General features: G+C 35.2%; 5 protein-coding genes across 9 annotated transcripts; 2 read left to right on the top strand and 3 right to left on the bottom strand.

Annotated features, from left to right (window-relative positions):
* The first annotated feature begins 231 nt into the window (after positions 1–231).
* On the top strand, positions 232–3,669 carry LOC142552048 (putative mediator of RNA polymerase II transcription subunit 26b). Of its 3 annotated transcripts, none has more exons than XM_075661645.1 (9): positions 232–1,248; positions 1,509–1,577; positions 1,700–1,782; positions 2,107–2,162; positions 2,255–2,379; positions 2,492–2,519; positions 2,628–2,896; positions 2,995–3,082; positions 3,157–3,669. In XM_075661645.1, exons 1-9 carry the CDS (start codon positions 778–780, stop codon positions 3,282–3,284), a joined length of 1,317 nt encoding a protein of 438 aa, XP_075517760.1. In that variant the 5' UTR covers positions 232–777; the 3' UTR covers positions 3,285–3,669. The 3 variants fall into 3 exon arrangements, with proteins under 3 accessions (XP_075517760.1, XP_075517761.1, XP_075517762.1); XM_075661646.1 differs by having other exon boundaries at positions 2,998–3,082; XM_075661647.1 differs by having other exon boundaries at positions 2,261–2,379.
* A 3,440-nt stretch (positions 3,670–7,109) lies between these two features.
* LOC142552049 (tubulin beta-5 chain-like) lies at positions 7,110–10,177 on the bottom strand. The gene is made up of 4 exons (XM_075661649.1): positions 10,030–10,177; positions 8,960–9,384; positions 8,636–8,858; positions 7,110–7,965 (listed from the first exon to the last, which is right to left on the bottom strand). Exons 1-4 carry the CDS (start codon positions 10,139–10,141, stop codon positions 7,283–7,285), a joined length of 1,443 nt encoding a protein of 480 aa, XP_075517764.1. The 5' UTR covers positions 10,142–10,177; the 3' UTR covers positions 7,110–7,282.
* A 1,031-nt stretch (positions 10,178–11,208) lies between these two features.
* LOC142552050 (uncharacterized) lies at positions 11,209–15,101 on the bottom strand. Its single transcript, XM_075661650.1, has 4 exons — positions 14,793–15,101; positions 12,455–13,070; positions 11,678–11,954; positions 11,209–11,463 (listed from the first exon to the last, which is right to left on the bottom strand). Exons 1-4 carry the CDS (start codon positions 14,947–14,949, stop codon positions 11,413–11,415), a joined length of 1,101 nt encoding a protein of 366 aa, XP_075517765.1. The 5' UTR covers positions 14,950–15,101; the 3' UTR covers positions 11,209–11,412.
* A 1,199-nt stretch (positions 15,102–16,300) lies between these two features.
* LOC142552051 (bZIP transcription factor 17-like) lies at positions 16,301–19,532 on the top strand. Its single transcript, XM_075661651.1, has 2 exons — positions 16,301–18,282; positions 18,921–19,532. The coding sequence occupies exons 1-2, from the start codon at positions 16,383–16,385 to the stop codon at positions 19,370–19,372; spliced, it is 2,352 nt and encodes a 783-aa protein (XP_075517766.1). The 5' UTR covers positions 16,301–16,382; the 3' UTR covers positions 19,373–19,532.
* A 323-nt stretch (positions 19,533–19,855) lies between these two features.
* On the bottom strand, positions 19,856–22,658 carry LOC142552052 (psbP domain-containing protein 6, chloroplastic-like). 3 transcript variants are annotated; one of them, XR_012821677.1, is made up of 4 exons: positions 22,271–22,658; positions 21,159–21,475; positions 20,139–20,359; positions 19,856–20,045 (listed from the first exon to the last, which is right to left on the bottom strand). XR_012821677.1 is itself a non-coding variant. In XM_075661653.1 (4 exons), the coding sequence occupies exons 1-3, from the start codon at positions 22,569–22,571 to the stop codon at positions 20,189–20,191; spliced, it is 789 nt and encodes a 262-aa protein (XP_075517768.1). In that variant the 5' UTR covers positions 22,572–22,657; the 3' UTR covers positions 19,856–20,045; positions 20,162–20,188. The 3 variants fall into 3 exon arrangements, 2 of the variants coding, with proteins under 2 accessions (XP_075517768.1, XP_075517767.1); XM_075661653.1 differs by having other exon boundaries at positions 20,162–20,359; positions 22,271–22,657; XM_075661652.1 differs by having other exon boundaries at positions 19,856–20,359; positions 22,271–22,657.
* Positions 22,659–26,808: the final 4,150 nt, after the last annotated feature.

Consider the following 26,808-nt stretch of genomic DNA (forward strand, 5'->3'; position numbering starts at 1 on the left):
TTTTTTTACCTATTATTATATAAAATTTTTATTATACTCATTATTATGGATTTCTCCTCGTTCAAAAAATAGTTACTTGTTTTTCGACGACGTAACAGTTGCATTTATTAACCTATTTTTTTAGTAATAAAATAAAATGTGTCCTAATCCGTTTAACCCACCCAAAATCGGATAAACAAATAAAATATGTTTTAATAATAATGTTATTCTCTTCTCCTCTCTCTCTCTAGAGAGAGACCGAGACGGAGAGAATATCTCACATTACTTTTTTGACAATTTTAATTTCCTTAATCCTCACATAACTTTCATCCGAATTTCTCCATTGTTTTTCAATGGAATGCATCTAATTCTTTCACCATCACACTTCGCAATAACGTTTCTGGATTATTTACTTTTTTTCTTCGTCTGTTTAGAGAATCTCCCTGGATAGCTTACAGATTTATATATCATTTTTTTCCACTTGTTTTTCGATTTTTTCTCGTTGTACTCAATTCCTGTTTATAAATCCGATCATCGGCTTAGGGTCGGATTTTCTTTTTCCTTTTTCTCAATCGGATATAAGAGATGCCCATCAAAATTCTTGGGCCAGAGCCGATGAAAAAGGAACACAACTTTTCAGATGTTGCGTTAAAAAATCCGGAACTTTTGATATCTGGGTGTCATCAAGATTAAATTTTCATCCATTATCTGTGATAAAAACTAGTTTTTTTTTTTTAATTTATCTGGGCACTGATTGAAGTTCCCATTTAACAAGGCCTTGAGAATTGAATATTTATCATGGCCAACAGTTCGGTGATTCTTGATAAGTGGAGGGAGTATTTCAGGACTGCTAATTGTGATATCTTCAGTATAATCGAGCAAGCAATCATGGTTGCGGCCTCTGATTGCCCTTACAACTTCAAATTAAAAAGGGATCGAATTGCTGAGATGCTATTCACATGTAAAGTTACTAAATGTTTTGGCTGCGATAAAATTGAATTGGCTGTGCCAAATGTAAATGGTGCTGAAAACAGTGGGGAGAAGCGTAAAAGTGGGATTGAGGCCGGAGGGAGTAAAGATTCAAAAGAAAGCAAGGTAAATAGCTGTGTAAATGATGATCAGAGGGAGATAATGGAGATGAATGCGAATCAAGTCAGTAATTACAGCTATGGGGAAGCTGAAGCTTTGACTGATGAGATTGAGGAGGAGTCTCACTTGTATGATGAGGTCATGAGGATCAAGGAAATTCTTGATAATAGTGAAGAAGAGGTTTGATTTTGTTTCCAAATTATTGTTTTTCATCAAGATGCTTTTTTGTTGACGATTCATTTAATTTTACCCGTAATCTTTTGCTGGTTCTTGGATTGGTTGAGATTTCTGGTTTATGAGATTTATGCTAAATTTTGTAACCAAGTGAATCGATATGTTAATACCTTTGTTATGGTAGAATTTTGAAGCGTGTTTGCTTCTATATTGATTGCTTGGTTTGGTTAACTATTTTGATCCTTGGCTTTTTTGTTTCTTGACAGTCTGATTTGTTATTGTTTGATTACCTGAGGAGGCTTCAGCTTCTACCTTTGTCTGTGGAAATTCTCAAGGTTTGACTGGAACTATTGTCGGATATAGATTGCGTTTCGAGTTGTTTCAGAGGCGTAAATGCTTCTCTATTACTGTTTCACATTTTACGAGTGTTATTTTAACTTTCTTGTTTCAACTTCAGGCTACCGAGGTTGGAAAGTCTGTTAATGCTCTACGGAAGCATAAATCAAAGGAAATTCGGAATCTTGTTAGGACTTTAGTTGGGTAGGTGCTCTTTGCTCTATTGTTATTGATGTTTGATGCTTAACTTGGTTAGATTGATCTAATACCAGATTGCTTTGACATACATGTATTTATTTAATTCATTCGTGTTACATGCTTGTGGACTGTGCTGGTTAGTCCCAAACGTTCAGATTGCATCTTTTTCAAAATTTTAACTTGGAGCTGCGATTTGGGTATATGGAAAAGTTTGAGTGGTTCCTTTTGTCCCCTTTTGACCATTGATAATAATTTGAAATTTCATCTTGTATCTTATATCTTATAAAATCTCTTTTGCTTACTGCCTATTCGCATTGTTCTGAAATTCAGGGATTGGACGGTCATGGTCGATGCCTGGGTTGTTAGTTCGACAGAAGCCATTGCAGGTAGCGACTTGAAGATATTTCTACTGTACATTGCATCTATAATTTTCTTTCTACGTCTTGTTTTGGATTAGTAAATTATTTATGTCTCGAAGGTGCAGAAGTAGTGACTGAGTCTGTGAAAACTTCTGTCGTTGAAGAAGAGGAGGAAGGGCTTCCATCTCCTCCACTAGATGTGGGAGCTTTCTTTGCTACTCCTCCTTCAATGGAGCTTTCACAGGTGTCGTGTCTTCTCTTTTATAATTAGAAATGTTCCAAAGTATGGACTTTTTCGTTGTGGACTAACAAATCTTTGTTTATGTTGCATTGTTCCTCGGTTGCGACTGGTGCAGTTCTTTGATGGCATGGATGATGATGGAAGTGAGTTTCTTTGTTTGATTTTGCTATATTCAGTTCTTTATTTTTATTCCCCGCAACGAAGTGAACTAAAGAGGTTCATGATTTTTAATGGGAATAATGTTATTTCAGATCCAAGAAACGGTGGGGCTTTCAAGGAAAACCGAGAGAATGGCAGAAGGTCGAGACTTGAGAAGCGCGAAATTCCCAAGTTCAAGCCTCCGAATCTTGATGATTCGGGGGCTCCTGCAAAAGACAGGAAAGATGAAAAGACGAGAAATCAAGAACCTAGGTTGATTAAACAACCAAACAGGCTTCACAGTACTGAATCGGGACTGGGCAGAACAAAACCAGACAAAGGCGCAATTCGAAAGAAACCAATGGAGCCTCAACAAGAGATGGTATTTCAGATAGAGTCGTGATTATCAATCATATTATAATTGTGTCCTAGCAGTTCTGATCTTCATCCTACTGCATTAATCGTTTTGTTATTCGCCAGAAGTCGAGTAACAATGAGGATTCAGTTCAGATGAAACTGGAAGCCGCAAAGCGTAAACTTCATGAGCGTTATCAAGAGGCAGAAAATGGTTAGTTCGCCTACTCCGAGCCATATGATTAATCATTTTCATCACTGATTCAATCATGTTGTACTTGTCAACAGCCAAGAAACAGAGAACGATACAAGTCATGGAGATACACGAACTCCCAAAGCAGAATCTTGCACAGAGGAGTCAGAACATCAGGCCCGGTAACCACAACAGGCAGCATTGGGCAAACGGGCGGCGTTGAATTCCTGAATCTAATCCAAATTTCATCAACCTTCTTAAACCCTCACCCATAACACGCTAAAGGGTATGGCTAACTCTCGGATTCATATTGTTTCGAGTTGCTTTAGAACTGTATATTTTGAGTGGTCGTTCGGAAGAGCATGCAGGCTTTTGCTGTGCTGGTAAAACTAGCCAACACCGCAGAAACCTTATTTATATGGTCGGACTAGTAAAGAGTATAACGACGAGTCGGAGTTAGTTTTCGAGTCTCGGCCATTTTTCTCCCCTAACTTTATTTGCACGTAGTCAAAGTACACTTCATCTGGTTACAATGCTAATGTTACATCTGAAATTTCAAAAATAATGGAAAAAAATTATTTAATACTTATTTTAGTTGTTGAGATGAAGCAGACTTGTTATTAATTTTGTCTCGCTTTCAAGAAAATAATTTTTCATAGGTCAAATTTTCCATTCAATGATGCATATGAATATTATATAATATAATAATTATTTTTCTTGAAACATATAAACATAACTTTGGTGATATAGGTGGAAGTTGTGGTTAGGTCAACTTCACCAGAGGGAGAAAAGTATGGTTTTGACAATTGACCAATCCCTCCTCTCTTTAATACTTTAAATAAATTAAATAAATGAATAAACAATCAATCAATTAATTAAACTCTTGGAATTTTATATTCCAATAAATAAACTAAAATAAAACTTTGTGTCAAGGCAATGACAATACCAAGGTGACTTAATAAATATATAAATTTTTTTTTTGAGGTAAACGTTCAAATGGATATAACTCTTATTACCTTCCAAAAGAGCTGCTCCATTATTTTTTTGTCGTATATGTAAATTTTTAGCTTAAAATTCAATATCTAATTTGGTCAATTTTGATAACTAATAATGGTGAAATAAAATACAATTAAATATACATGGTTTTATGTATATATATATATATGAGGTCCCCTACTTTTCCAATTCTATGCGTATCAGATTGACCAGTTCCGCACCCATTTTGAATCAATTCATCGGACCCGCTACATATATGGATTTCACGAGTCCAACTCCACGACATAGATAAATAAAACGAGACATTGTTTGATGCGAATGATAAATATTGATTATATATATATATATATATATTTGTTTTTTATTTAATTTTCGATTTGATTTTTATGATAATTGGAGTTATATATTCTTCAGTTATCCACATTTTTAAACTTATGTATAATTTATAACCTTATCCCATGAATCCAACTAAGTTTTTTCATGTCATGACCATTCTTTTAAACTTAGATCTATGTTCATTTCAGCATTTGTATCATTTATTTCAAAAAAATTGAAATAAAACAGAATTAGTCTTTTTTTTTTATAGCAAAACGATGTGCAAAGTGTGCGGCAATTGGCATGGAATTATTTGATTCCTCCCAAGTGATAAGATTGTATTCCTATGCTCCTGTCCCCAATCAACTAGTTGCCCCTATCTATGAATAGTGATTCCATATTCTTTGTGTTTTTTATTTTTTGAAAAAATAAAAATAATTTCATGTTAATTGAAAAATCGAATCCCATGTCACTAATTTCATGTAAGGATAAAATTAAAATATTCAACATTTGTTTATCAATCAATGATACAAAATTTGAGAAAACAATAAATAAAAATTCGTGAAGTCGGCAATATCAAGTGATTCTTTTTTTTTTTAAACATGTCTTTTCAATTAAATGGACCCAATTTTGAATTTTCCGTCCCAGAAAATTCAATTAAAAATAGTGTGAACATATTAATTATTCAACGATTTTTTATCCTCTCCCATCCGGAATTAATACCCCGTATGACTTTGATTAATTTTTGCTCCATAACCAATAAATAAAAAATAAATAATGTATATTTAAATTACATATAAAACATCAGAGTTTATATCCGTCGTTATTAGGGTACTTGACAAATTAGACTGCGCAATTTTTGGATCCAACCAATTGATCCCACAAATTCCCTTTCCTTCTTAATTTCTAAAAAATGAATTATGTATATGTAACGTTGATTAAAAGAATCATAATAATAAATAAAATATAATTATATTAGTTCAGCTCTGTTTGACTTCTTCGTAATTTGTTTTCATAAAAAATTATATCAGTTCAGCTCTGTTTGACTTCGTATTTTATGAGACGAATATCTTATTTGAGACATCCATGAAAAAATATTACTTTTTTGTCTAAAAGTATTACTTTTTATTGTGAATATCGGTATGATTGACTCATATCACACATAAAGATTTGTGAGACCGTCTCACAAGATACCTATTCGTTGGAGGAACATGAGTACTAGTGGTTTAACTTCAAAGTACCTAACAGTTGACTTTGATGCATTCGGTGTGGGCCTAACTCTTGTCTCCGTCGGTTTACCAGTTATCACAATCGAATATGCACCATATCTTTTTATTTTTCTATTTCCAAAGTAAATAAAATCATAGACCGTAAATTTAAGTTAACGATCTTTGAAAAATGTCAAAAGTTTGAAACGAGTGATTGAGATGATGCCTAAAAAAAATTAAATAAATGAGATGCATGCGAGGAAATTTGTTGGTGACAAACAAGTTGAAACGAAGTTGACTGGCTACCTAGTGCACACACAATAAATGACATGCTTTTTAAATGTTCTTTTGTTTATTTTTATATAGATATAATTAATACAAAACTAGGTATGATTTTATGAGACTTTTGTGAAACAGATCTCGTATATGATTTGTTATATATAATTATTAATTTTTATGTTAATATTAATATTTTTCATTCTAATTATAAATCGAGTCGAAGGTTTTTGAGAGAGACTGTCATAGAGAACCTACTCATTAATTTGCTATAGTGATGCGATACGGTTTTACCGTCGATAGTAATTGGTTAATAATATTAATGATATGAATAATATCAAATAAGAAGAAACAAATTATAATTAATTAAAATAATAAGAAATGATAAATACAAGAGAAATAATAATATTTGTATTAAAATATAAGAATAATAATAAATAACAAGATTTAAATAATAATAATAATAATAATAATAATAATAATATTTAATATAAAAATAATAAGAAACAATTTGAATTCAATTATTTATTAAAGGAATAATATCGTTAACAATGAGATAATATTGCATAGTGAAATATAAATTATACCAAACATTATGAAATATTATATTATGAAATGTAATACGATTTTATCGTCGATAGTCAACATTTACAGTGAAATATACCATTTGTATATAATAAATAATATTTTTTCATAGATCGGATCGGATATCCGTCTCACAAAATTAATCTAGCAGATGATCTAATAAGAGTTTTTGTACTAATTAAATATTTGCATATGACGTGTATATGTAAATTAAATTTGTTTAATAAATAATTTTTTTTATATATAATGAGACTGAAGTATTTTTATTTAACATTATGTTTTTTTTTTAATCACTATTTTTATGCTTCGTTTAATTTTTTTTTTTAAAAAACAATGTTAGTTATGAGGTAGGGTATTTTGGAAAAAAATTGTCATGACATAAAGTAGTTATTACTGATATCACAATTTTAATAATAAGTGGTAACCTGTTCACGCAATAATTCCAGTGCCTAGATTTTTGGCCTAATTAATTATTTTTAGAATCTTTAAATCATTAATTATGATTAACAAATTATTTAATTATTTTAAGAATATACTAAAGCAGAGTCTTGAAACAAATTTTACTGAACGTAATCAGGGGTATTTTTGTCCGTCTGACCAAGATAAATAGCATCATAACCAGTAGTAGTATGGTCTACAGCATATAATTAAAGATCCAAAGCAACATCACTCCAAACCAAACATTAAATAGAAACTTCAAGTCCCAATAGTGATTCCTCCCATTTTCTTGTAGCTACTAACAACGGATATGGAAGGTTTACGAAACAGAAGAACAAGATATTATATTTTCCAAACAGAGATAACATAGAAAGTTTGCGGAAGACAGTTTAGTTTTCATCTCTCACATGTGCGTCTCTTCCCCCCCTTCTTCCTCATCCACATAATCCTCTTCATCATCAGCCGTAGCATCCTGGTACTGCTGGTACTCAGAAACAAGGTCGTTCATGTTGCTCTCAGCCTCAGTGAACTCCATCTCGTCCATTCCTTCACCTGTATACCAGTGCAAGAAAGCTTTCCTCCTGAACATAGCTGTGAACTGCTCACTCACTCGTCTGAACATCTCCTGAATTGAGGTTGAGTTGCCAATGAAGGTGGATGCCATCGAAAGTCCTTTCGGTGGGATGTCACAAACACTTGATTTCACGTTGTTTGGAATCCACTCCACAAAGTAGGAAGAGTTCTTGTTTTGCACGTTGATCATTTGTTCATCTACTTCCTTGGTGCTCATTTTTCCCCGGAACATGGCTGAGGCAGTAAGGTAACGTCCATGGCGAGGGTCAGCAGCACACATCATGTTCTTGGAATCCCACATTTGTTGAGTGAGCTCTGGAACAGTAAGTGCACGGTATTGCTGGGAACCACGAGAGGTAAGAGGAGCAAAGCCCACCATAAAGAAGTGCAGACGGGGAAACGGAATCAGGTTGACAGCTAGTTTTCTTAGATCAGAGTTAAGTTGACCAGGGAAACGCAGGCAGCAGGTAACTCCGCTCATAGTTGCAGATATTAAGTGGTTAAGATCACCGACTGGATTAACAAAAGGAAAGAAATTAGGATATAAGCTCAAGAATACGGAGGAGAAGCTGTCAGCAGAATTCATGCTTTTCAAACGACACAAGATGTCGTAGCTAATTAACAGGCCATTAACATTCAACAACACATAATTTTCCAAATAGAATTCCATGTGATAACCCCAGCCAAAAGGAAGTATGTAGGTAAACACACAAACGGAATAATGCCAAAATGATGCTTTGGTTGCATGAAAATAGAACAAGCACTGAAACAATGTCAAGAATGCATCTACCACCAATGGTGGGACTCATTCCAGAGAAAATGTAATAAATCTCATAACGATCGACATGGTCAATCGCTAGTGGTAGTGTTGTCAGAACATTAATTGTAGCATGACAATGTTGCGGAAATATGAAGAATATCCCTACACTTCCCAACAGCATAAAACTATTCCAATCCTCCGGATAAATGGTTCGCTCATATTACTAGTTTTGAATGTGAAGACAACGAACTATAGAAGCAAGGGACAAAGACATGCGCTGAAAAAACCAGAAACATTGAAAATCGCCAAGGAATGCCCCCTTAAGAATGAATTAATAGCAGATCAGGTATTCTTTTTCCAAATAAAAACAGTTAAAGGGGTAGAAATGCGTCATGGAATGCAGTTTCGGTAAAATATACTCACAGCTAGGAGTGGTAAGTTTGAGTGTCCTGAAACAAATATCATATAAAGCTTCATTGTCAAGCACCATGCATTCATCTGCATTTTCAACAAGTTGATGCACCGAAAGAGTGGCGTTATATGGCTCGACCACCGTATCTGACACCTTTGGTGAAGGGAACACGGAGAATGTCAACATCATCCTATCAGGGTATTCTTCTCTGATCTTTGAGATCAGCAAGGTAAACTTTCAGGCAATGGCCCATAAAACGTCAGCAAGTTGTTCCAAAACTAGAAAGCTCCACAATTTATCAGTCCCAGTCGTAACTGACAGACAAACAAACAAACAAATCCAGACAAACTTAATAATTTACCTTGAAGGCAGTCACAATTTTCAGCTTCCTTCCTCACAACATCAAGAACCGAGTCAATCAGCTCGGCACCCTCAGTGTAATGGCCTTTGGCCCAGTTGTTCCCAGCACCGGATTGGCCGAAAACAAAATTATCAGGACGGAAGATCTGGCCGTATGGACCAGTGCGGACACTGTCCATGGTTCCAGGTTCGAGATCCATGAGCACAGCACGAGGCACAAACCTCCCACAAGACGCCTCATTGTAGTAAACATTGACACGCTCCAATTGCAAATCAGATGTCCCAACATATCTTCCAGTTGGATCTATGCCATGCTCATCACAGACAACTTCCCAGAATTTTGAGCCAATCTGGTTGCCACATTGGCCTCCTTGGACGTGCAGGATTTCTCTCATTGTTCCTATAATTCATAAAAATTGTCAGACACAAACACATGATCATCTATCGCATCACAAAGTTTTAATGGATGTATCAACTTATTAAGTTGTTTGTCAAGATAAAACTTCAATAATTGAATGATAAAGGAAGGAGCATCTACAATCCCGATAAATGATATAATTTCCCCACTGCACGTAACAATATTTTCAACGCGCAATCCATCTTACAGATCCGAGATCTAACGTGGAGAAACCAAATACAAACCTTAATTCGCAAAATAAAAGGGCTCGTCACATATATAGGCACTCATATCCATCCTACCGGAAGTGAAAAAAATAAACAATGTGATACTTCACAGATCTAACCATACAGCAAAACAATTGATGCCATTGTACCATAAAATTCTCAGATACACGTCGGACTTCAGACAGTGCGATGTCAAAGTCATCAGAATCGATTAAAAACAACTGGAGACTACGGAATGCTGACAACCGTCTCGATCTACCCGAATTTCGACGTCCGAACATACAAAGTTTCAAAATCGACTTAACAAAGATATCTAAGCCTAGAATCACGGAAATCAATTAATAAACACAAAATGACGAGAACTTCTTTCGGAAAACACAACAATCGCGAGCAGATCTGGTCTAGATCTTACAGAAAATACCTTCGAATTCGAGAAGATAAACTCGGAAACTGTAGAGGCGATCGAGTAGGTGAGAGAGCGTGTGAGGAAAATGGCTACCCCATCGGCTTTTATCTTTGTGGCAGAGGGTCATCAACGGTACAGTTGTTTCCCTCCCAACACTATTGATAATTGGACGCCGTACGATTGTATCAATCGACGGACGAGATGAAATCGGGGCTTGAGAAAAGTGAATGTGATTTTTTTGAAAAAGTGAGATGAACAAAATATTTACTAGCTTGTGGTTGAAATACACGCTATGATTTTACTTGAAGTAATATCAACGTGGGATAATTTGATTTGTTTATGGAGTGCGCGTGAATCAGAAGCATGATTTAGGCGAGTGAATCAGGCTAGTACTGTTGGCGAGAAGCGGACAACTATAGTCGCGGGCGGAGTAGCGAGGTCACATGATATGATCGACAACTGTCGGCATGTGCTGTGTCCGCCCAGAATAAATAAATTATATTTATTACTATTAGTTGTTGTATACAAAATATTTTTCCTTCAAAAAACAACCCATAATTGCTTGAAATTAATTAATTATAACAGTGGGTCAAAGTTATAATTATCTCTCAAAATTAAATCAGAAAGTTTTAATTTAAAATTTCGAACAAAATTCGAATTATGGGGTGCTTTCTTGAATTACTTAAATAATTAAATTTAATCAGTTATTAGTTTTAAATATCTTTCATAATGGTATTAACAATTGATTTTTTTTTGTTTGATGCAGTATTTAATAATGATTTTCAACAATAATACAATGCATTAAATTTTGTAATTTGTTTATTATATATAGAGAGGGACAGAGAAATAATTGATTTGTTTATGAGTGCACTAACATGTGATTTGAAAGATAACCTTCCCTAATTTTAAGTGTTGATTCCGGTCCGGTCGTGGTTGTGATTTACTTTATTATTTATCGGAGGTTGCGTAATTTGGATTTCAAGCATCATTATTATCATTCATCATCGTCATTTAACTTAAATTAATAGAAGGTTATGGTTTGAATTAGCCCACATCATATGGAAAAAGAAAAGAAAAGGTTATGGAAAGTGACATTCAATCTCTAAAGGGATACTTCTTCAACCACCTGGCTAGCAAATGCCAGAGAGATTGCTTGTTTTTGTAAACTTCTTAAATATAAAAAAAGAGAAAAGCTTTGAGAATTTTCCTGCCATTTCACCGATGACATGAAACATAAAGATGCAGTCTCTTCTGCTACAAGCGAAAGGTTTCAAAGAACTTAAAACAAACTTCAAATAAAGCCACAAAAAATAAATTACAAAACCAGAAGTTCAACTGTCTTGATCCCTTGCTCTAAATCAATGTACCAGGAGTAACACCGACATCATACACCAACCATTATCTATTCTGGGAGTAATCAAAACTAAGAGGCTGCTGACTGAAGGGTTCCTGTGACAAATCAAAGAAATGTATCAGCTGTATCATCTAACCTTCTTGGCCATGTCAAAATCTGGAAATTGGTGTTCCATGCAATTTAAAGTAAAATAGTTGCACATGTTAAAACTATTAATACAAAAAAAGAAGAAGCAAAACACGACTGAAATCGCCGTCTATAATGCAGACTGTAAGATGAAGCAAAATAACAAGGACTTGAGATGCATACCTGGAAAAAGTTATGCCTCAGTTGATCATACGAATGTGTATACATCATGGTCTGCATGGGCCATTGCATGTACAGAGCATCCCCATACTTTTGACTCAATCCTGCTGCACAATAATGATTCATCACTGGGTTCTCGTAATTGAGAGCAGCTAGAGGTACTCGCATATGAGCTAGCCGAGGGTGCAAAGACTCGTATTGGACAAATGGAGGCTGAATTTTCTGTACATTAAATTGGGCCTGGATAAAATTTTGAGTGCTTGGGGTGTTCCTAACATATCTGCACCAAAACATAAAAGAAGAAGAAACTGAAACTAATTATACTATATGCATGCAAATCCCAACAGATAATGGCAAAAGACTAATCAAAATGAAATTGGCAGCATCTGAGAAAGCATTACGAACCACATCATAAGCACGGTTACATTAATTTCCTAAGCTAGTACAGACACGTGTATATCTTTGAAAACAGACTTCTGATACAATTATTTACTCAAAAGCATGTTGTCCATGCAAATTTCCTCAAGCATTGGCATCAAAATTCAAAACCAGGGAAATTTGTCAATGAATAATGCATCACAAAGAAAAACTTCAAGTTCAATCCTGTTCTTGAGCATGCAGGTTAAGGACTACTGTAGCTTGAATACAAGCAATCAAACTAAAACCACTAACAGGCTCAACAAGGTACGGAAAAGGCAAAAATTAGAACAGTAACAAGATATTATCAACGATTTCACAATTCATAGCTACTAACTCAAAACCAAGTTAGTCATTAAATACCTTTCATAACTGCGATCATAATCAGGGTCAATCCGATCCTTCTCCCTGTCCCTAAAAGTAGCTACCGTAGAAGTACTGAATTCCCTGCTACAAACCCTATTGTCCCCCTGCACACACAAGTTCCTTAAGACTTCATTGTCATCAACATTTAAGTTACTCTCAACATCAGCAGCTTGAAACAAAGCATCCTTTGACTCAGGATTAGCTTGACTACTAAAGATACGAGCTCTTGCTCTGTCATACTCCTCCTTCCTCTCTTCTACAGTTCTTACTGGATTGCGTTTATGCTCTGATTCCTTGGCATCATTTGAGTTAAGCTTAGAAGATCTCGGTCTAATGACAATCTTGATTTGATCAAGATAGTCAGTTTCTGAATCTTTTGCTGGTACATCTGATAAGCAAAAAGCAGGGAACTTGCTCTCTGGCTTCTTCAGAACCAAAATTCTCATTCCTCGACCATCTACAACATTGTCTTGAACCATGGTATGCAAACCATAATGTTGAGCAACACGGTGAGCAGCAAGCCGCAGGTATGAAGTAGGAAAGTGTTGAAACTCAAACTTATGCAGATCGGAATTCTGTATGAACTTCTGAATATCGATTTCCATTCGCAAAACTGATAAATCACAAGAAATACCAACAAATATTATCAACAAACTAAATAAACATAAAAATCTTAAATCGTACCAGGCTTAGAACTGACATGTCATACATAAAGGTTCGCTTTCAACGACATAAAAAACGGAAAAGCCAGAAGATGAGCATTTTTTAACATTGTGCCTCACATGATCACACACAACTTTCTGTTTTAAAGGTATCAAGGAAAGATCAACACCAACATAATGCTTGCGATTTTGGTTTTTAACAATTTTCAACATCACATGATTATAAAAATTGAACTGGACAGAATAACTTGATTACAAAAAAAAAAAAAAAGATAAACATTATTAAAAGGATGTTTGTTGTTCTAAAGCATCTAAATGATCAACCTAAAAGAAACTCACATAAAAATGCTTCTCAACACTACATCCACACAGGATATTTAGCAAACTATAGACGTACCATTAGTATTAGCAAAGAAGACTTTTCTCAACCTAAGGACATCTCCAACCACATTCTCCATTTTTCCATCCTCCATTAGAGATTGTATTCTCTATTTCAAAAATTTTCTCCAACCCATATTCTCTACGTTGCAAAATTCTTTATTTTTCTATTTTTTCATTCCTATGAATCCCATTCCCAACCATTAAATATATAAAAATTATTAAGTAATTACGTAATGTATTATTAAACTGAACTCAATTAAACGTGACTCAATTTTTTAAAAGTAATGCATATACTTTGTCATCAAATTGCAAGCCGCACACAATATTAAAGATACATGCGTAAATATTTAATAATTGTCTATTTTTCTATATTTCAAAGTGATCGCGTGTTTAATTCATCTCAAGTTACTTTAATTCGATTTATGTCCATAATAAAACATGTAACGTATTTTTTTGTCACGACCTTGTTCATTATTTCCTTCCAAATAGTTCGATTACAATAAATAAATGAAAAAGAGAGAAAACTTGAAATAAATTTAAAAAAGGACCAAAAAACCACTAATATTAAATAAAAGGCAGGAAATGAACCAAAAAAAAAAAATTACACAAAAGGTTCATTTTGCAATTTTGGAGAATGTCATTATCGTAAATAAGGCAATTAGAGAAGTCATTTGAAGCACTTTTGGTTCTCCATTTCGGAGATAAATGGAGAATCATTGGAGACATGGTTTGCAAAAAACGATAGTGGCGGCGATTTCGCAGCTGTCGTGCCGTTACAGAACGATTTTTGTAATTTTTTTCAAATCTTTCCTAATTTTTTTATTAAAATTTTTCCAAATTATATAATTATTTTTATTTTTATTATAAAATACTCAGCAATGATAACCACGACCGCTTCGTGAAATATCAATAGAACAAGAACAGCAGCCTCTTCGCTTGCAGACCATGTTATCATTCTATGGCTTCTATAAATTTCACAAATTTGAAAATCTATATCTAAGGTCTAACAACATGACGTGCAATTCAGATGTTTATTTAAATCGATCCGCATCAGCAAGTTCCGTAGCTTCTTGAATTACACAGCCGATGAATCAAGATAAAACCGAACCATTGCCCTCACAGCCAAACCCCAATTACACCTGATACAGCTAAAGCAAACTTCCAAATCTTCCAAAGCTACTCCAGCCCCGGAAAGAACAGTTCTCAATTACACATAAAAAAACTGGCAATAAATTCAACTTAAGATATAAAAACAACGCGACCAGAAAAAAAAAGGAAAAAGAAAAACAAACCAGTTAAACGATGACGTGGGTTCCGAAGAGCTTCTATGAGAAATGAATCCACCATAGAAGCGTATGCAGGTGGTTCGTTCTCTTCCACCTTTTGCTCCAAAATACCACCATTCTCACCAGCTTCAGCACTGGCTCCAGAAGTCAAACCCAAATCCATACTCCCAACGCCCTCTTGTATATCTATTGATGCATGTGCGGAGACCCCTGCCCCTGGAGCGTAGGATATTCTCTCTCTACAGAGAGAGAGAGAGGGGCGATTGGATCAAGAGAAGAAATGGGTAACCCCTTCTTCTTCTTCCACTCCGTACGAACGGGATAATAGATTGATTTTTATTCCTGCTTCGTGACGTAATAAGTAAAATATAATAAAAAACAATAAAAGAAATGTGAGAAAAGTCTTCGAGAATATCCATTATGGTTAAAAAAAAGATGATATTCCATAAAAATACAAAAAATTAAATTATTGCCAATTAAAAAATAATAAAAAATTCACGTGTAACGCTTAACTAATAGGCCAAGTCGAAGTTGAAAGTCAAAACCTAGAGACTTCCTTACACACGTACTTGCACCCAATCACGCGCTAACAAATCATATTAACTTTTGTCATTTTTAGGGCACCCACATTGGGTGTACCCACTCTTCAATGTGAGTGACGTTATAATGTCCACTCACATGAGAGAGGAGGTGAGGCGTTCATATGTATGAACGCATATGAACGTCCCTGTGTCAGTTTTTTTTTTAAAAAAAAATTGGATAATTAGCGACGATTTTGAACAAACCGTCGCTGATTTGCTTACACGCGTGTTTTGAATTATTTTAATTTTGTTTTCAAATTTTGAATTTCGATTTTTTTTTAAAAAAATTCATTCAAATTTTGTTTTTAAATTTTGACTTTCAGGTTTTTTTACAAAAAAATAAATTTGTAATTTTTTTTAATTTTTATCTGTAAACCATTGTATATATTTTATTTTTTATTTTAAATATTTAATTAATGAATTTGAATGTTTAAAAGAATGTGGGTAAAAGAGATATATTATTATAATGAGTATGTGGTAGTGGGACCCATAAATATTGAGTTTGAATGTTAAAAGAAATGTGGTTAAAAGAGATATGTTGTTATAATGATTATGTGGCAGTGGACCCTATACTTTTTGATGAGTTGGTGGGTGTTTAAACACCCAACTAATGCGGATGCTCTTATGTCATAACATAATGAGGCAATAGATTTAGAAAAATCTTATTATGATATTTGACATTTATGTATTTTGTGTACAGTTGATATAATTGATAAAGACAAAAATTTGTGTAGCATTTTCACCCGTTGTACTTTATTAGATAAATCTTTTATTTGAATCATCCATAAAAAATATTATTTTTATGTTAAAGATATTATTTTTATTATAAATATCGATAAAATTGATCATATCACATATAAAAATTCGACGGTCTCACGAAAAATATGCTCGATTCGTAAATATGTCTCAGAACACGTGACATCGTTGCCACGTGTTCTTTATTCGAAGTCAGCGAAACTCTACCCGAAGAAATCCCCAATTCTCTCATCTCGTCTCACAATTAATCACACACGGAATGTCTGATCCAACGGAGGTCGTCGTCCCGCCTCCGCCTCATGATGCCGATTTCAGTTCCAGCCTTGCGATTCCGCCCCTCGACGATTCCTTCTTTTCCCAACAGTTTATGGAGAGTAACGGCTCGGGGGTCAATCAATACGACGACGCGTTTCATGAAGACGTTGATTTCGATTTCTCATTCGACGACCTATGCCTCCCTTCTTCCGATCTTGACGAATTACTCTCCGATCCGATCTACAACACCAACCATTTAGAAAATGGCAATTTGCTTGACGAAGCCAATGCCGGATCAGGTCTTAATTTTGATCAATATCATGGTGTTTTCAAATCAGATTGTCCAAACTTGCGTCATCTGCCCGCAGGCAGCGACAAGAGCTCAAATGGGTCCGGGGTTCTGGATTCGAATTCTCCAGGTCTAGAATCTAATCAGATCTCTGATTATCTCAATGTCCCGTCGCCTGAATCAAATGGGTCAAATCCAGGGAACTCTGTAAGTTCTGGTGCTGAAGCTAAGGCAACTTATTGCCCTTCCCCCGAATCACAGGGTTCTGGGAATTGTTGTTCCAATGTATCAAAGAACTCCGAAAATTGCGCCAGATCGGTAAATTCTATGCCAGATGCTAACTTCGGTTTGATCAGTTCTGATAATGTTGATCAAAAGATTAAATTCAGAGGGTCTCCAAACGATAATGTCAATAGTTCTATGTTAAAGAGGAAAAAAGAGAGCAATGATTTAGCAGTTTGTGATGTGGATAATAATTTAGGTTCCAGGATTAACAAGTTTAGGAAATCCGAGTATAATGTTGAGACTAACCATAATAATTGTAGTATCAGTGGTTCGAATGAAGATGACGATAAAAAGAAGGCTAGGTTGATGAGGAACAGGGAGAGTGCGCAATTATCAAGACAGAGAAAGAAGCAATATGTTGACGAGTTGGAGGATAAAGTGAGGACAATGCATTCTACAATACAAGACTTGAATGCAAAGATTTCATTCTTTATGACTGAAAACATGACTCTACGGCAACAAATGGGCGCTGGTGGGAGTAATGGCGCAGTCCCACCTCCTCAATTGGCAACTCCTCATCCTGGGATGTTTCCACACCCAACCACGATGTATCCATGGATGCCATCTGCTCCCCCGTACATGATGAGGCTACATGGATCTCAAGTGCCACTGGTTCCAATCCCAAGATTGAAATCACAACAGCCAGCCAACGTGGCAAAGGTCAGTAAGAAGGTGGAAGCTAAGAAGAGTGGGGGGGCAAAGAGCAAGAAGGTTGCAGCTGTTAGCTTTATCAGTTTGCTGTTTTTTATTATATTATTTGGAGATTTGGTTCCAATTATCAATATGAAATACGGAGGTGTTAGGGAGGCATTTTCCAGTGATAACAGTTATGTTGGAGGTGGATATTATGAGAATTACCATGGGAGGTTGTTTGTGAAAAATGGGACTGAGCATGTTGAGAAGTATGGTGGTGGAAGAGAATCTAGTTGTAACAGTGGTGGTGGTGCACATTGTAGTCAAAGAGGTCATGGAAGTCGAGGGGAGCCAGGAACTGATGAGATTGTTCATTTGGGAAATGGGAGCAAACCCCTTGTTGCATTATTGTATGTTCCTAGGAATGATAAGCTTGTTAAGATAGATGGAAATTTGATAATACATTCAGTGTTGGCAAGTGAAAAGGCCATGATATCGCAGGGTCAGGGAGGTGGTGTAAATGGTTTAGCAGTTCGTGAAGATTTGGCTCCTGCTGTTCCTGTCCCTGGTATGGGAAGAAATGGTGCTCGGCTCCCTCACCTAAGGGAACTAGGCTCTGGTTCAGCAGACAAAGATAGTTTGAAGTCGAAAGCCAATGATGGCAGGCTTCAGCAATGGTTCCGTGAAGGCCTTTCTGGTAATCATCGTTTAATATTCTCTTGCACATGGCTTCTTTTTGTATGTGTTATTCTGAGTTATAATCCTACCATTGACTATTCATGTGGTTATGTAAAGACAGATTTGATCCTACGCATGCAAAAGAAAATATTGTAGTTTTATAGGAATTCTGTGGCATCCAAAGTTGTACACATGGTTTTTTTGCTCATGCTAGCTTATGTGCGACTCATGGCTTTTCATTCCTGCTGTTTTCAAAGGCTGGTATCTCACCTCTTTGTACATATTGATGTAGTACAAAGTGTTGTGATTTTAAATGTTTCGTTTGCCTTGACTCCCCTTATGTATGAGACGACTCAAGTGCATGCAACTCATATAAACAACTCGCTGGTTCAGAGTCATGTATTTTCCATGGCTTATAAACATCATCCTCGGCAAAAAATATTGGATTACAGATTAAAAAACTGAATTATGCAGTTCTAAAATATATATCTCTTGTTGATAGATCTTCTGTTTTTTTTCAAGTTGGTTGAATAATACTTCATCATTACCCAAGGGAACAAATTTTTGCTGATCCTCAGAGAAAATATTTGCACTATTTTCTTGCTCATGGGGCACGCGGTCAAATTTCAGAAAGTATAATGCTAAGGTTTCCTTCAGGTCCGATGCTGAGCTCGGGGATGTGCACAGAAGTTTTCCAGTTTGACGTGTCATCAGCTTCCACTTCAGGAGCCATTGTCCCAGCTACTGCCTCAAGAAATATTTCTGAACAGCAAAATAAGAATTCTTCGCACCTCATCAAGGGAAGGAACCGCAGGATCCTCCGTGGTCATCCTATTCCCTTTCCTGGATCCGCTCATAACATTTCCGAGGAACAAGCTGGAAGACATTCACAAAACAAGAACCTGAACTTAAATAAGTCAGCATCTTCTGTGGTTGTTTCTGTGCTCGTGGATCCTAGGGAGGCAAGTGATACTGATGTTGATGGTGTGATGGGAGCAAAGGCCCTTTCTCGAATTTTCGTAGTTGTTCTAATTGACAGTGTCAAGTATGTCACTTACTCATGCATGCTTCCTTTTAGGGGAGCTGCTCCTCACCTAGTGACTACTTGAGAATTGGAAACAGAAGCAAGTGCTGAATCAGTTTTGTAGATATTACGCGGTGACTGTTTATAGTTTTTTTTTTCTCGTAAACTTTTATGGGAACTAGTCGGCCCGATTTGCTTGTGTTTGACTGTAAACATTCACTAATCACCAGCAGCTATTTCTGAAAGTGTTGAGTTTTTGTTTCTCCCGGGCTCTCCTTTTACTCTCTTGAGGTTGGGAATTGATTGATTCAAGTATTGCATAAATCATTTCTTTCATATGTGTTATATTAGTCAGATAACATGTAGGACGTATATTCAATTACCAGGGGGACTGGGTTTAATTTTGATAAGAGTACCTTTAGCTCGAGTTGTGTAGTTGGAAAATGAGAAATCCGTCGCCTCAATCGAGTTAGATTGATTTCTAAACATGCAAGAATTTACCACAAGGAACTTGGTGACTCTTACGGATTGTTTTGTCGAGCCAAGTCTTGTGTCATATGGACTAAAATTTACGTTATGTAGCAACCATTGATTTATCAATACATAATAAGTCTCCGTATATATTTCAAGTGGGACTTGTAGAATTCAAAGATATGTATGATACCGTGCACCATATATTTTACCCATTAGCTGAATCACCTCCACCCATCTTATGATGTAATCTTCTATATGCATTTGTAACGCAAATATTTAGTCCTCTGCATACGGAACAACACAAACTTCAACTCTCTAACATTGACAACAATTCAGATGACCATAAAAGCTAGAAAATTTCACAAATGAAAATACACTATTCAATGAAACACAGGCTCACGTCTCCCAATATTGTCGTGAACAAAGATCACACCACGAAGGATTCCAGAATAGCTTGTAACGTTTTCTCTGACGTCGGCCATTGTTTATCGTTGGCACTGGCCACAAACAAGACGACCGTGCTTCCTTTAGCTGTCGCCTTCGCAAGATTGTGTGATCCCGTGAGAGCAAACGGAGTCTCCAGAACGTATTTATAGTACTGCCCGATTAAGTTTCCAAAAGATAAATCATAAAATGGAAGCTGAAAATGAGTAAGAACACAACTAATGGCAAAACCACTCTATCACGAATCCACAACACGCAAAAAATAGAATGTTAGTCGTAAGCACGACAGCAGCCGAGCAAGGAACACGAATTCAGGTGGTGGACAAAACTAAAAAAATATTTGCTTTTTCATACATTAGGGGGTATGTTTTTTATATATAGTTCATGAAAATAGTTCATGAAAATAAATTTATCTATAAAAATTTCGGTAGAAAGGGGGGTGAAAACACATGCTGCACCACACCCCCACCCCCCGCAAAATGCAAACCCTTCTGATGTAATATGGGTCCGAATACAAGACATATAATATGTGGAGATCAGATGAGCAATCTGTATACAAGATTTGATCAAATTGAATTGTGGCCTTGACAGGCAGATATGGATCTTAAAAACCCATCAAGCTCCAATGACGACATGTTTGGTCTTATAGCACCACGTGTCTTATTCGGGAGAAAAAAAAAATCTTGGTTCGGCGGACATGAGGGTAAAACTTAGCATTCTTTTAAAGAACAATACAGGTGAAGTGGTGTGCATACGCTTTGCTTAGAGGGCGATTGATCGTGCTCTTCTCCCATTCAAATAATCCATTTTGGACACGTTGCCATCCAGTTCAATTTCAGTATATGTTTAACTGTGTTGTTAAAAGCTATGACAGAATTCATAAATCTATTGATCTCATTTTTCCTCTACAAAAACTCTATATGCCAAAAATTTATATAACAAGAAGATCATACCGTTTGATCACCAATTTTCTCTACAGAAGTTTCGAGTAATTCATCAGGATCATATGAATTTCCGGTGACAAAAGGGCCAAGAGACGCGATGAGCTTCTCTGGGGTCCCTATCTCTTCGATTGTTGCATTGGGTTTATTCGTAAGGCGTATCAAAGGTGAAGCCACCACCTGAACTTTTCCTTGTTTTTCATCCTCAAACTTTACCTCCACCCACGGCTCTGCACACTTAGGTTGGCAGTAGTTGCCCGATAATATATTAGCCACTCGCTGCTGTTTCCAAGTCGGTGGAAGCATAAACTGGTAAGGCTGTACATTTCCTGCAACCAGCTATATTCAGAATTTTCATAAGCAAAAACAGAAAGAAGTGACGTATTTTAAAGGAAAACGAGAAGATTATGAGTTATAACATCAATATTCTGATAAGGGATAGAGTCTTCCGTTTGCCATTTCTTAAAATGGGATTTTTCAGAGAATAGAATACAATCAGAGTCAATTTTTACATCTTCTAACAAGAACCTGTGAGCGATGATCAGGGACCGAAAAAATCTGCAGCCACCGAACATTCTAACAACACTAGATTGAATTTTGAAGAATTTTCCATCAATTAAATTTAATCCAGGAAGCTAAAAAGTATTCAGGCTACAAATTTCAACTAGGAAAGAAAGAATTGAAATCCAATGAGATATTACTTTTGGCATGCATCAATCACGTAAACGTGGGCAACTGAGTTCATGGTTTTCTATCCTTTATCCATTGTTCCCCTGGGTAGGACCCAAAAGTTCAACGGGGCATCATTGTACTGAAGCAAAAGAACTAAAAAGTCCATTGAAAAATTGAGATTGAGTCAGACACAAGTCTCAGTCCTAACATAACTAAATGCTATCTTCAAAGTGACATAAACAAAGAACCACTCCCCCATCAAATTATAACATTGACAATCAAAAAAGTTAAGTAGACTTGTCACACTTCAATTCACAATGCTTCTCTAGCAACTACGTCCCTATTCGTTTTGAAAAATTGATAAACTGAACGGAAACTCTTCCAACAAATAGTCAATCACAGGGTATTACACTACAGTTAAGCATTAAACTCTAACAATCTTGATATATTACCTGCACGTAGAGCAGGGGTGTCTTTAGTGGTGGCTTTGAAAAGAACGAACGAGGAATCCGTAGGCGATACGGGGAGGTAGGATCCCACCTCAACTTCTCTGGCTTGTGAAGGTGAAGGAGGAGAGACCGCTAATGGAAGCAAAGCAACTGATCCGTTCAAGAACTCTCTTCTCGAAAGATTTGGCAGCAGCAAATTGAGATTTTGATGGGACTTGCGAGAGGATGACTGGGAGGAAATTGGGTTGGAAAATAGGAAATTTGATGTTGGATTTGGAGTGAAAAGTGAAGAAATAGCTGCCATTTTTTGAGATGTACGGGAGAGTTTTGAAGAGGCAGTGATTTGGGATAAATGTGAGGACTGTTCGTTGGTCAGTTCGTTGCCTCTCTTTGTTATCCATTTTGGATATGGTTTATTATATATTAAAAGAAAATAAATAAGAACATAAATTGACCAATATATATTAAAATAAAATAAATAAGAACATAAATTGACCATAATTTGGACATAAGAACATATATATATATATAGACACACACACATAGATATATACATCTTTAGGAGATATGCTGTGAGAGAGGATATCGTTTGATAACGTTGTACTCTATCTTTTCCGTTAGGTGCTTGACATTTAAATGCATTATTATTCAATCATTAAGCATGAACAAACTATATACATTTTTAGGATAATTTCAATCTTATTAAATTAGTCAATAGATTAAAAAATACATTGTGAAGGCAATTCCCAAAAACACAAATACACATTTATAACTTAAATAAAATAACTGTACATTTTTTTAAAATGAGATTTTCCATCCAAACATAATTTTTAAGTAATTTTTTTTCTTTTTTTAAATGATTTTGACTATTTAGTTTCCTCGCACTAATATTCAAGCTACAATATACTATATAATGGTAGTAATAATTTACTATTAAATTATCATATAAAATCCCAATGTTGAGTTTTGATTAAGGGAATTGAATGTTAGTAAAAATTTATAGTTCGAGTTTGGCTTGAGTTACGTATATTCGAGTTAAAACGTAATTCAAAACTCTGAAAATTTATATTTTTTTGCTCAAGTTCGGATGGAAATGAAGATCGATTTCTGATCGAAATATTCGAACCTATTCGCGAGTTATTTGAACTATTGCTTGAATATTAAAGTTCAATAATGAAGGTTCGGAAGTTCGAAATTCATAAATATTAAACATATAATTATATTACATTAATAAAATATTAAAGTTCGTGAACTATCAAAAAAAATAATTTTTACTTGAATTCGGCTCGAAAAAAGTTTGAACATATTTGAGCTCAGCTCGAGTTCGATAACTTCAAATACAAATCAAGTATTTATCGAACCAAATCAAAAAACTCGGGAATCTGCTCAATTCGTTAACAACCTTGTTTTGATTTGTATAAATTTGTTTATATAATAAATTTCGAACATATTTTTAAACTTGGGCTATTTGTTGTGTGAACATAAACAGTTGCGAGGCCCACTTTAGTGTGTTGGTTGTCTTCGGGAGTCTTGGGTTTGCATGGGCAATGTATACCGCAGAACATGCTCGTTCGAATGGCCTAAGCCATAGGTGAAAAAATGTTTGAGTAGGTCTTTGTGAGATTGTCTCACGAATATTTATTTGTGAGACAGATCAATCCTACCAATATTTACAATAAAAAGTAATACTCTTAGCATAAAAAGTAATACTTTTTCATGGATGACCCAAATAAGAGATCTGTCTCACAAAATACGACCCGTGAGACCGTCTCATACAAATTTTTGCCAAAATGAGTAGGTCTTTTGTGAGACGGTCTAACGAATCTTTATCTTGAGACGGGTCAACTCTACCGATACTCACTATAAAAAATAATACTCTTAGTATAAAAATTAATACTTTTTCATGGATGACATAAATAAGAGATCTGTCTCACAAAAATACGACTCGTGAGATCGTCTCACACATGTTTTTGCCCCTATCAATATTCTTTTAATTACTTAACTATCAGGATTAGCAAAGAAGTTGCTTTTGCTACCACTTAGACAGACAGGCTATAAAATTTTGGCATTATCGTCGATTTCATGCTTTTTAAAGACAAATTTTAGTGATTTAATTGCTCCATTAAGAACGCATTTTCCAGGCTCTTGCTTCAAAAGCGATTTATATTACTTTTTACAATTAAGTAGTGTTCGTAAATGTTTTAAAAAAATTATTATAGATTTTTTTTTAATAAAGTTTTTACAAATTCGTAAATGAAAAGTTCATAATAACTTTTTAAAAGCATATGCAACATTATCTTAGTCCACTGACAAATATTTTTTGATTGTGTATTTCTTTAATGATACCGGGCTCGAAGTTAATTCCTTCTACTAATGTTGATGATTATGTAAATATTAAGAATTAGTGAATGAAGTAATTATTTATTTCTTGTCAATGCTTCGTTAACTTACTTTGATAATACTTGCTCAACCAACAACCAGGGCTCTCCGTGTAAAAAAAATAAAAAAAATAAATATTAAGGCAAAAACTTGTGTGAGATAGTTTCACGGGTCGTATTTTGTGAGATATATCTCTTATTTGGATCATCCATGATAAAATATTACTTTTTATGCTAAGAGTGTTACTTTTTATTGTGAATATTTAGTAAGGTTGACCCGTCTCACAGATAAAAATTCGTAATACCGGCCGTCTTACAAAAGATTTACTCAAATATTAAATAAAGAATACGAAGCATAAATTGGATATTTAATTTTCTAGAGATGTTAACAGGTTGAATTTTGTCGCATTTGGTGAATGGTGAGGTAACTTTTGTGTCCAACATGTACGTGCACTCAAGCTTGGCATCACAAATTCAGTAATAAAGCATCCTCCAGTTAGTAAAATGGATGCCTCTTACAAAGAAGAGACCGTGATTGGATTGATAGATTTCGAATTTATTAATTTTAAATTCCTCGATGAACAAAATTCAAGTGGATTTAGTACTCGGTATCTATAATTTGAGGCAAAATTTTGTGTACAATAATTACAGAGCGATCGACCCGTAACAGTTGAGTATACACATTATTATTGCACTTGCTCCAACGATAAGATCCAACTTTATCAAGTGGGCATGGTCACGCAATTATAATACATTGCATGGGACCTCGATGGATGCAGAGAAACGAAACCGAATAACCTATTTCCCATTAATAATAACAAAGCTTTTTTGTGGTTGTTCTCGAATTGCTACCTAGCATACCATATATACTCTATATTTTTATGCCCATTAATAAAGTCGCAATAAAGTGCAATGGGCTGACTCGACAAAACTTAGGCCAAAATTATATTGACAACAGATTGTGAGACGATTTCACGAGTCGTATTTTGTGAGATGGATCTCTTATTTGGGTCATCCATGAAAAAATATTATTTTTTATTGTGAATATCGGTAGGGTTGACCCGTCTCACAGATAAAGATTCGTGAGACCGTCTCACAAGAGACCTACTCAATTATATTATATTGACTCTTTAATACAAAAAGTAAAATTTGATTCTTAGATGTTTTCATGGGGTAGACGAATAAGCATCATTGACTACGTTGATTCTCGTATAAACACTCGAGTAACACCACAATGCTCTCCGACCAACACCGTTGCTCCGGCAATCCCCAAACAGATCCCTCCAAAAAAAATTGAAACGTCATAATTTTTGTTTTTGAAAAATTAAACGACCATCTAATTCCATACCTCGGTTGGATATATCTTGCACTACAGCTAAGTTCGCATCAGCAGCCGCGCCCGGGCAGATGATCGACGCGGCGGAGCCCACATTGCAAAAGCTTGCACTAAACTGGCCTTCGTGGTGGTACCTTTCGGATCACTTAATCGCCCACTAGCAGTTAAAATATTGGAACCATTATATATTTATTCCGATTTGTCCTTCCTGGATTACACATAACCCGTTAATGGATGTACTGATTAAATTTTGTGACGATCACACTTTATTTTATTCGGATAAAAAATCCGTCTCCTAAAATATTGATAATTTTTTATTTTGGTCATTTAATTTCTATAGGAGTTTTAAATTAATTCAATAAATTCGTCGTTCTTTTTAAAAAAAATTAGTTTTTTTCGTCGATGAACTGACGTGACAGTTAATATTATCGACGTCATATCGGATTCTGCTTACATGTCAGGCTCCACGCCAACATTTAGTGAACAAGGACTAAAATAGTACTAAAAACAATGGCAAATTTATTACTAAAATTTAACGATTTGTAAGACTAAAAGTGATAACATTACCACTTATATGATAAATTTTGTAAATTTTCCAAAATGTTTCTAGCAACATATGAAAGACTTGGCCGTTTCTAAAAAGTTATCAAAATAGAAACAAATATCGCATAATCTCTTGGTGCGTTTGAACTTTTATACTAAAAAAAAAGATTAGATATTTTGTTAGACAGTCTCACGAATTTTTATCTGTGAGACAAATCGATCCTACCGATATTCACAATAAAAAATACTGCTCTTAGCATAAAAAATAATACTTTTCCATGAAT

The sequence above is a fragment of the Primulina tabacum genome, chromosome 7 (genome assembly GCF_025594145.1).
Source record: "Primulina tabacum isolate GXHZ01 chromosome 7, ASM2559414v2, whole genome shotgun sequence".
Lineage (NCBI taxonomy): Eukaryota > Viridiplantae > Streptophyta > Magnoliopsida > Lamiales > Gesneriaceae > Primulina > Primulina tabacum.

Coding starts and splice junctions, on each gene's coding strand:
- LOC142552048 (XM_075661645.1), top strand. CDS start 778: ATGGCCAACAGTTCGGTGATTCTTGATAAGTGGAGGGAGTATTTCAGG. Junction 2,380..2,491: donor CTTCAATGGAGCTTTCACAG/GTGTCGTGTCTT, acceptor CGACTGGTGCAG/TTCTTTGATGGCATGGATGA. Junction 2,520..2,627: donor TGGCATGGATGATGATGGAA/GTGAGTTTCTTT, acceptor ATGTTATTTCAG/ATCCAAGAAACGGTGGGGCT.
- LOC142552049 (XM_075661649.1), bottom strand. CDS start 10,141: ATGACCCTCTGCCACAAAGATAAAAGCCGATGGGGTAGCCATTTTCCT. Junction 9,385..10,029: donor TTATCTTCTCGAATTCGAAG/GTATTTTCTGTA, acceptor TATGAATTATAG/GAACAATGAGAGAAATCCTG. Junction 7,966..8,635: donor CAAACTTACCACTCCTAGCT/GTGAGTATATTT, acceptor TTGTTAATCCAG/TCGGTGATCTTAACCACTTA.
- LOC142552050 (XM_075661650.1), bottom strand. CDS start 14,949: ATGGATTTGGGTTTGACTTCTGGAGCCAGTGCTGAAGCTGGTGAGAAT. Junction 11,955..12,454: donor TATGATCGCAGTTATGAAAG/GTATTTAATGAC, acceptor GTTTTGGTGCAG/ATATGTTAGGAACACCCCAA. Junction 11,464..11,677: donor TGAGGCATAACTTTTTCCAG/GTATGCATCTCA, acceptor GATTTGTCACAG/GAACCCTTCAGTCAGCAGCC.
- LOC142552051 (XM_075661651.1), top strand. CDS start 16,383: ATGTCTGATCCAACGGAGGTCGTCGTCCCGCCTCCGCCTCATGATGCC. Junction 18,283..18,920: donor GTTCCGTGAAGGCCTTTCTG/GTAATCATCGTT, acceptor GGTTTCCTTCAG/GTCCGATGCTGAGCTCGGGG.
- LOC142552052 (XM_075661653.1), bottom strand. CDS start 22,571: ATGGCAGCTATTTCTTCACTTTTCACTCCAAATCCAACATCAAATTTC. Junction 21,476..22,270: donor CACCCCTGCTCTACGTGCAG/GTAATATATCAA, acceptor AGCTGGTTGCAG/GAAATGTACAGCCTTACCAG. Junction 20,360..21,158: donor AGAAAATTGGTGATCAAACG/GTATGATCTTCT, acceptor TTAATCGGGCAG/TACTATAAATACGTTCTGGA.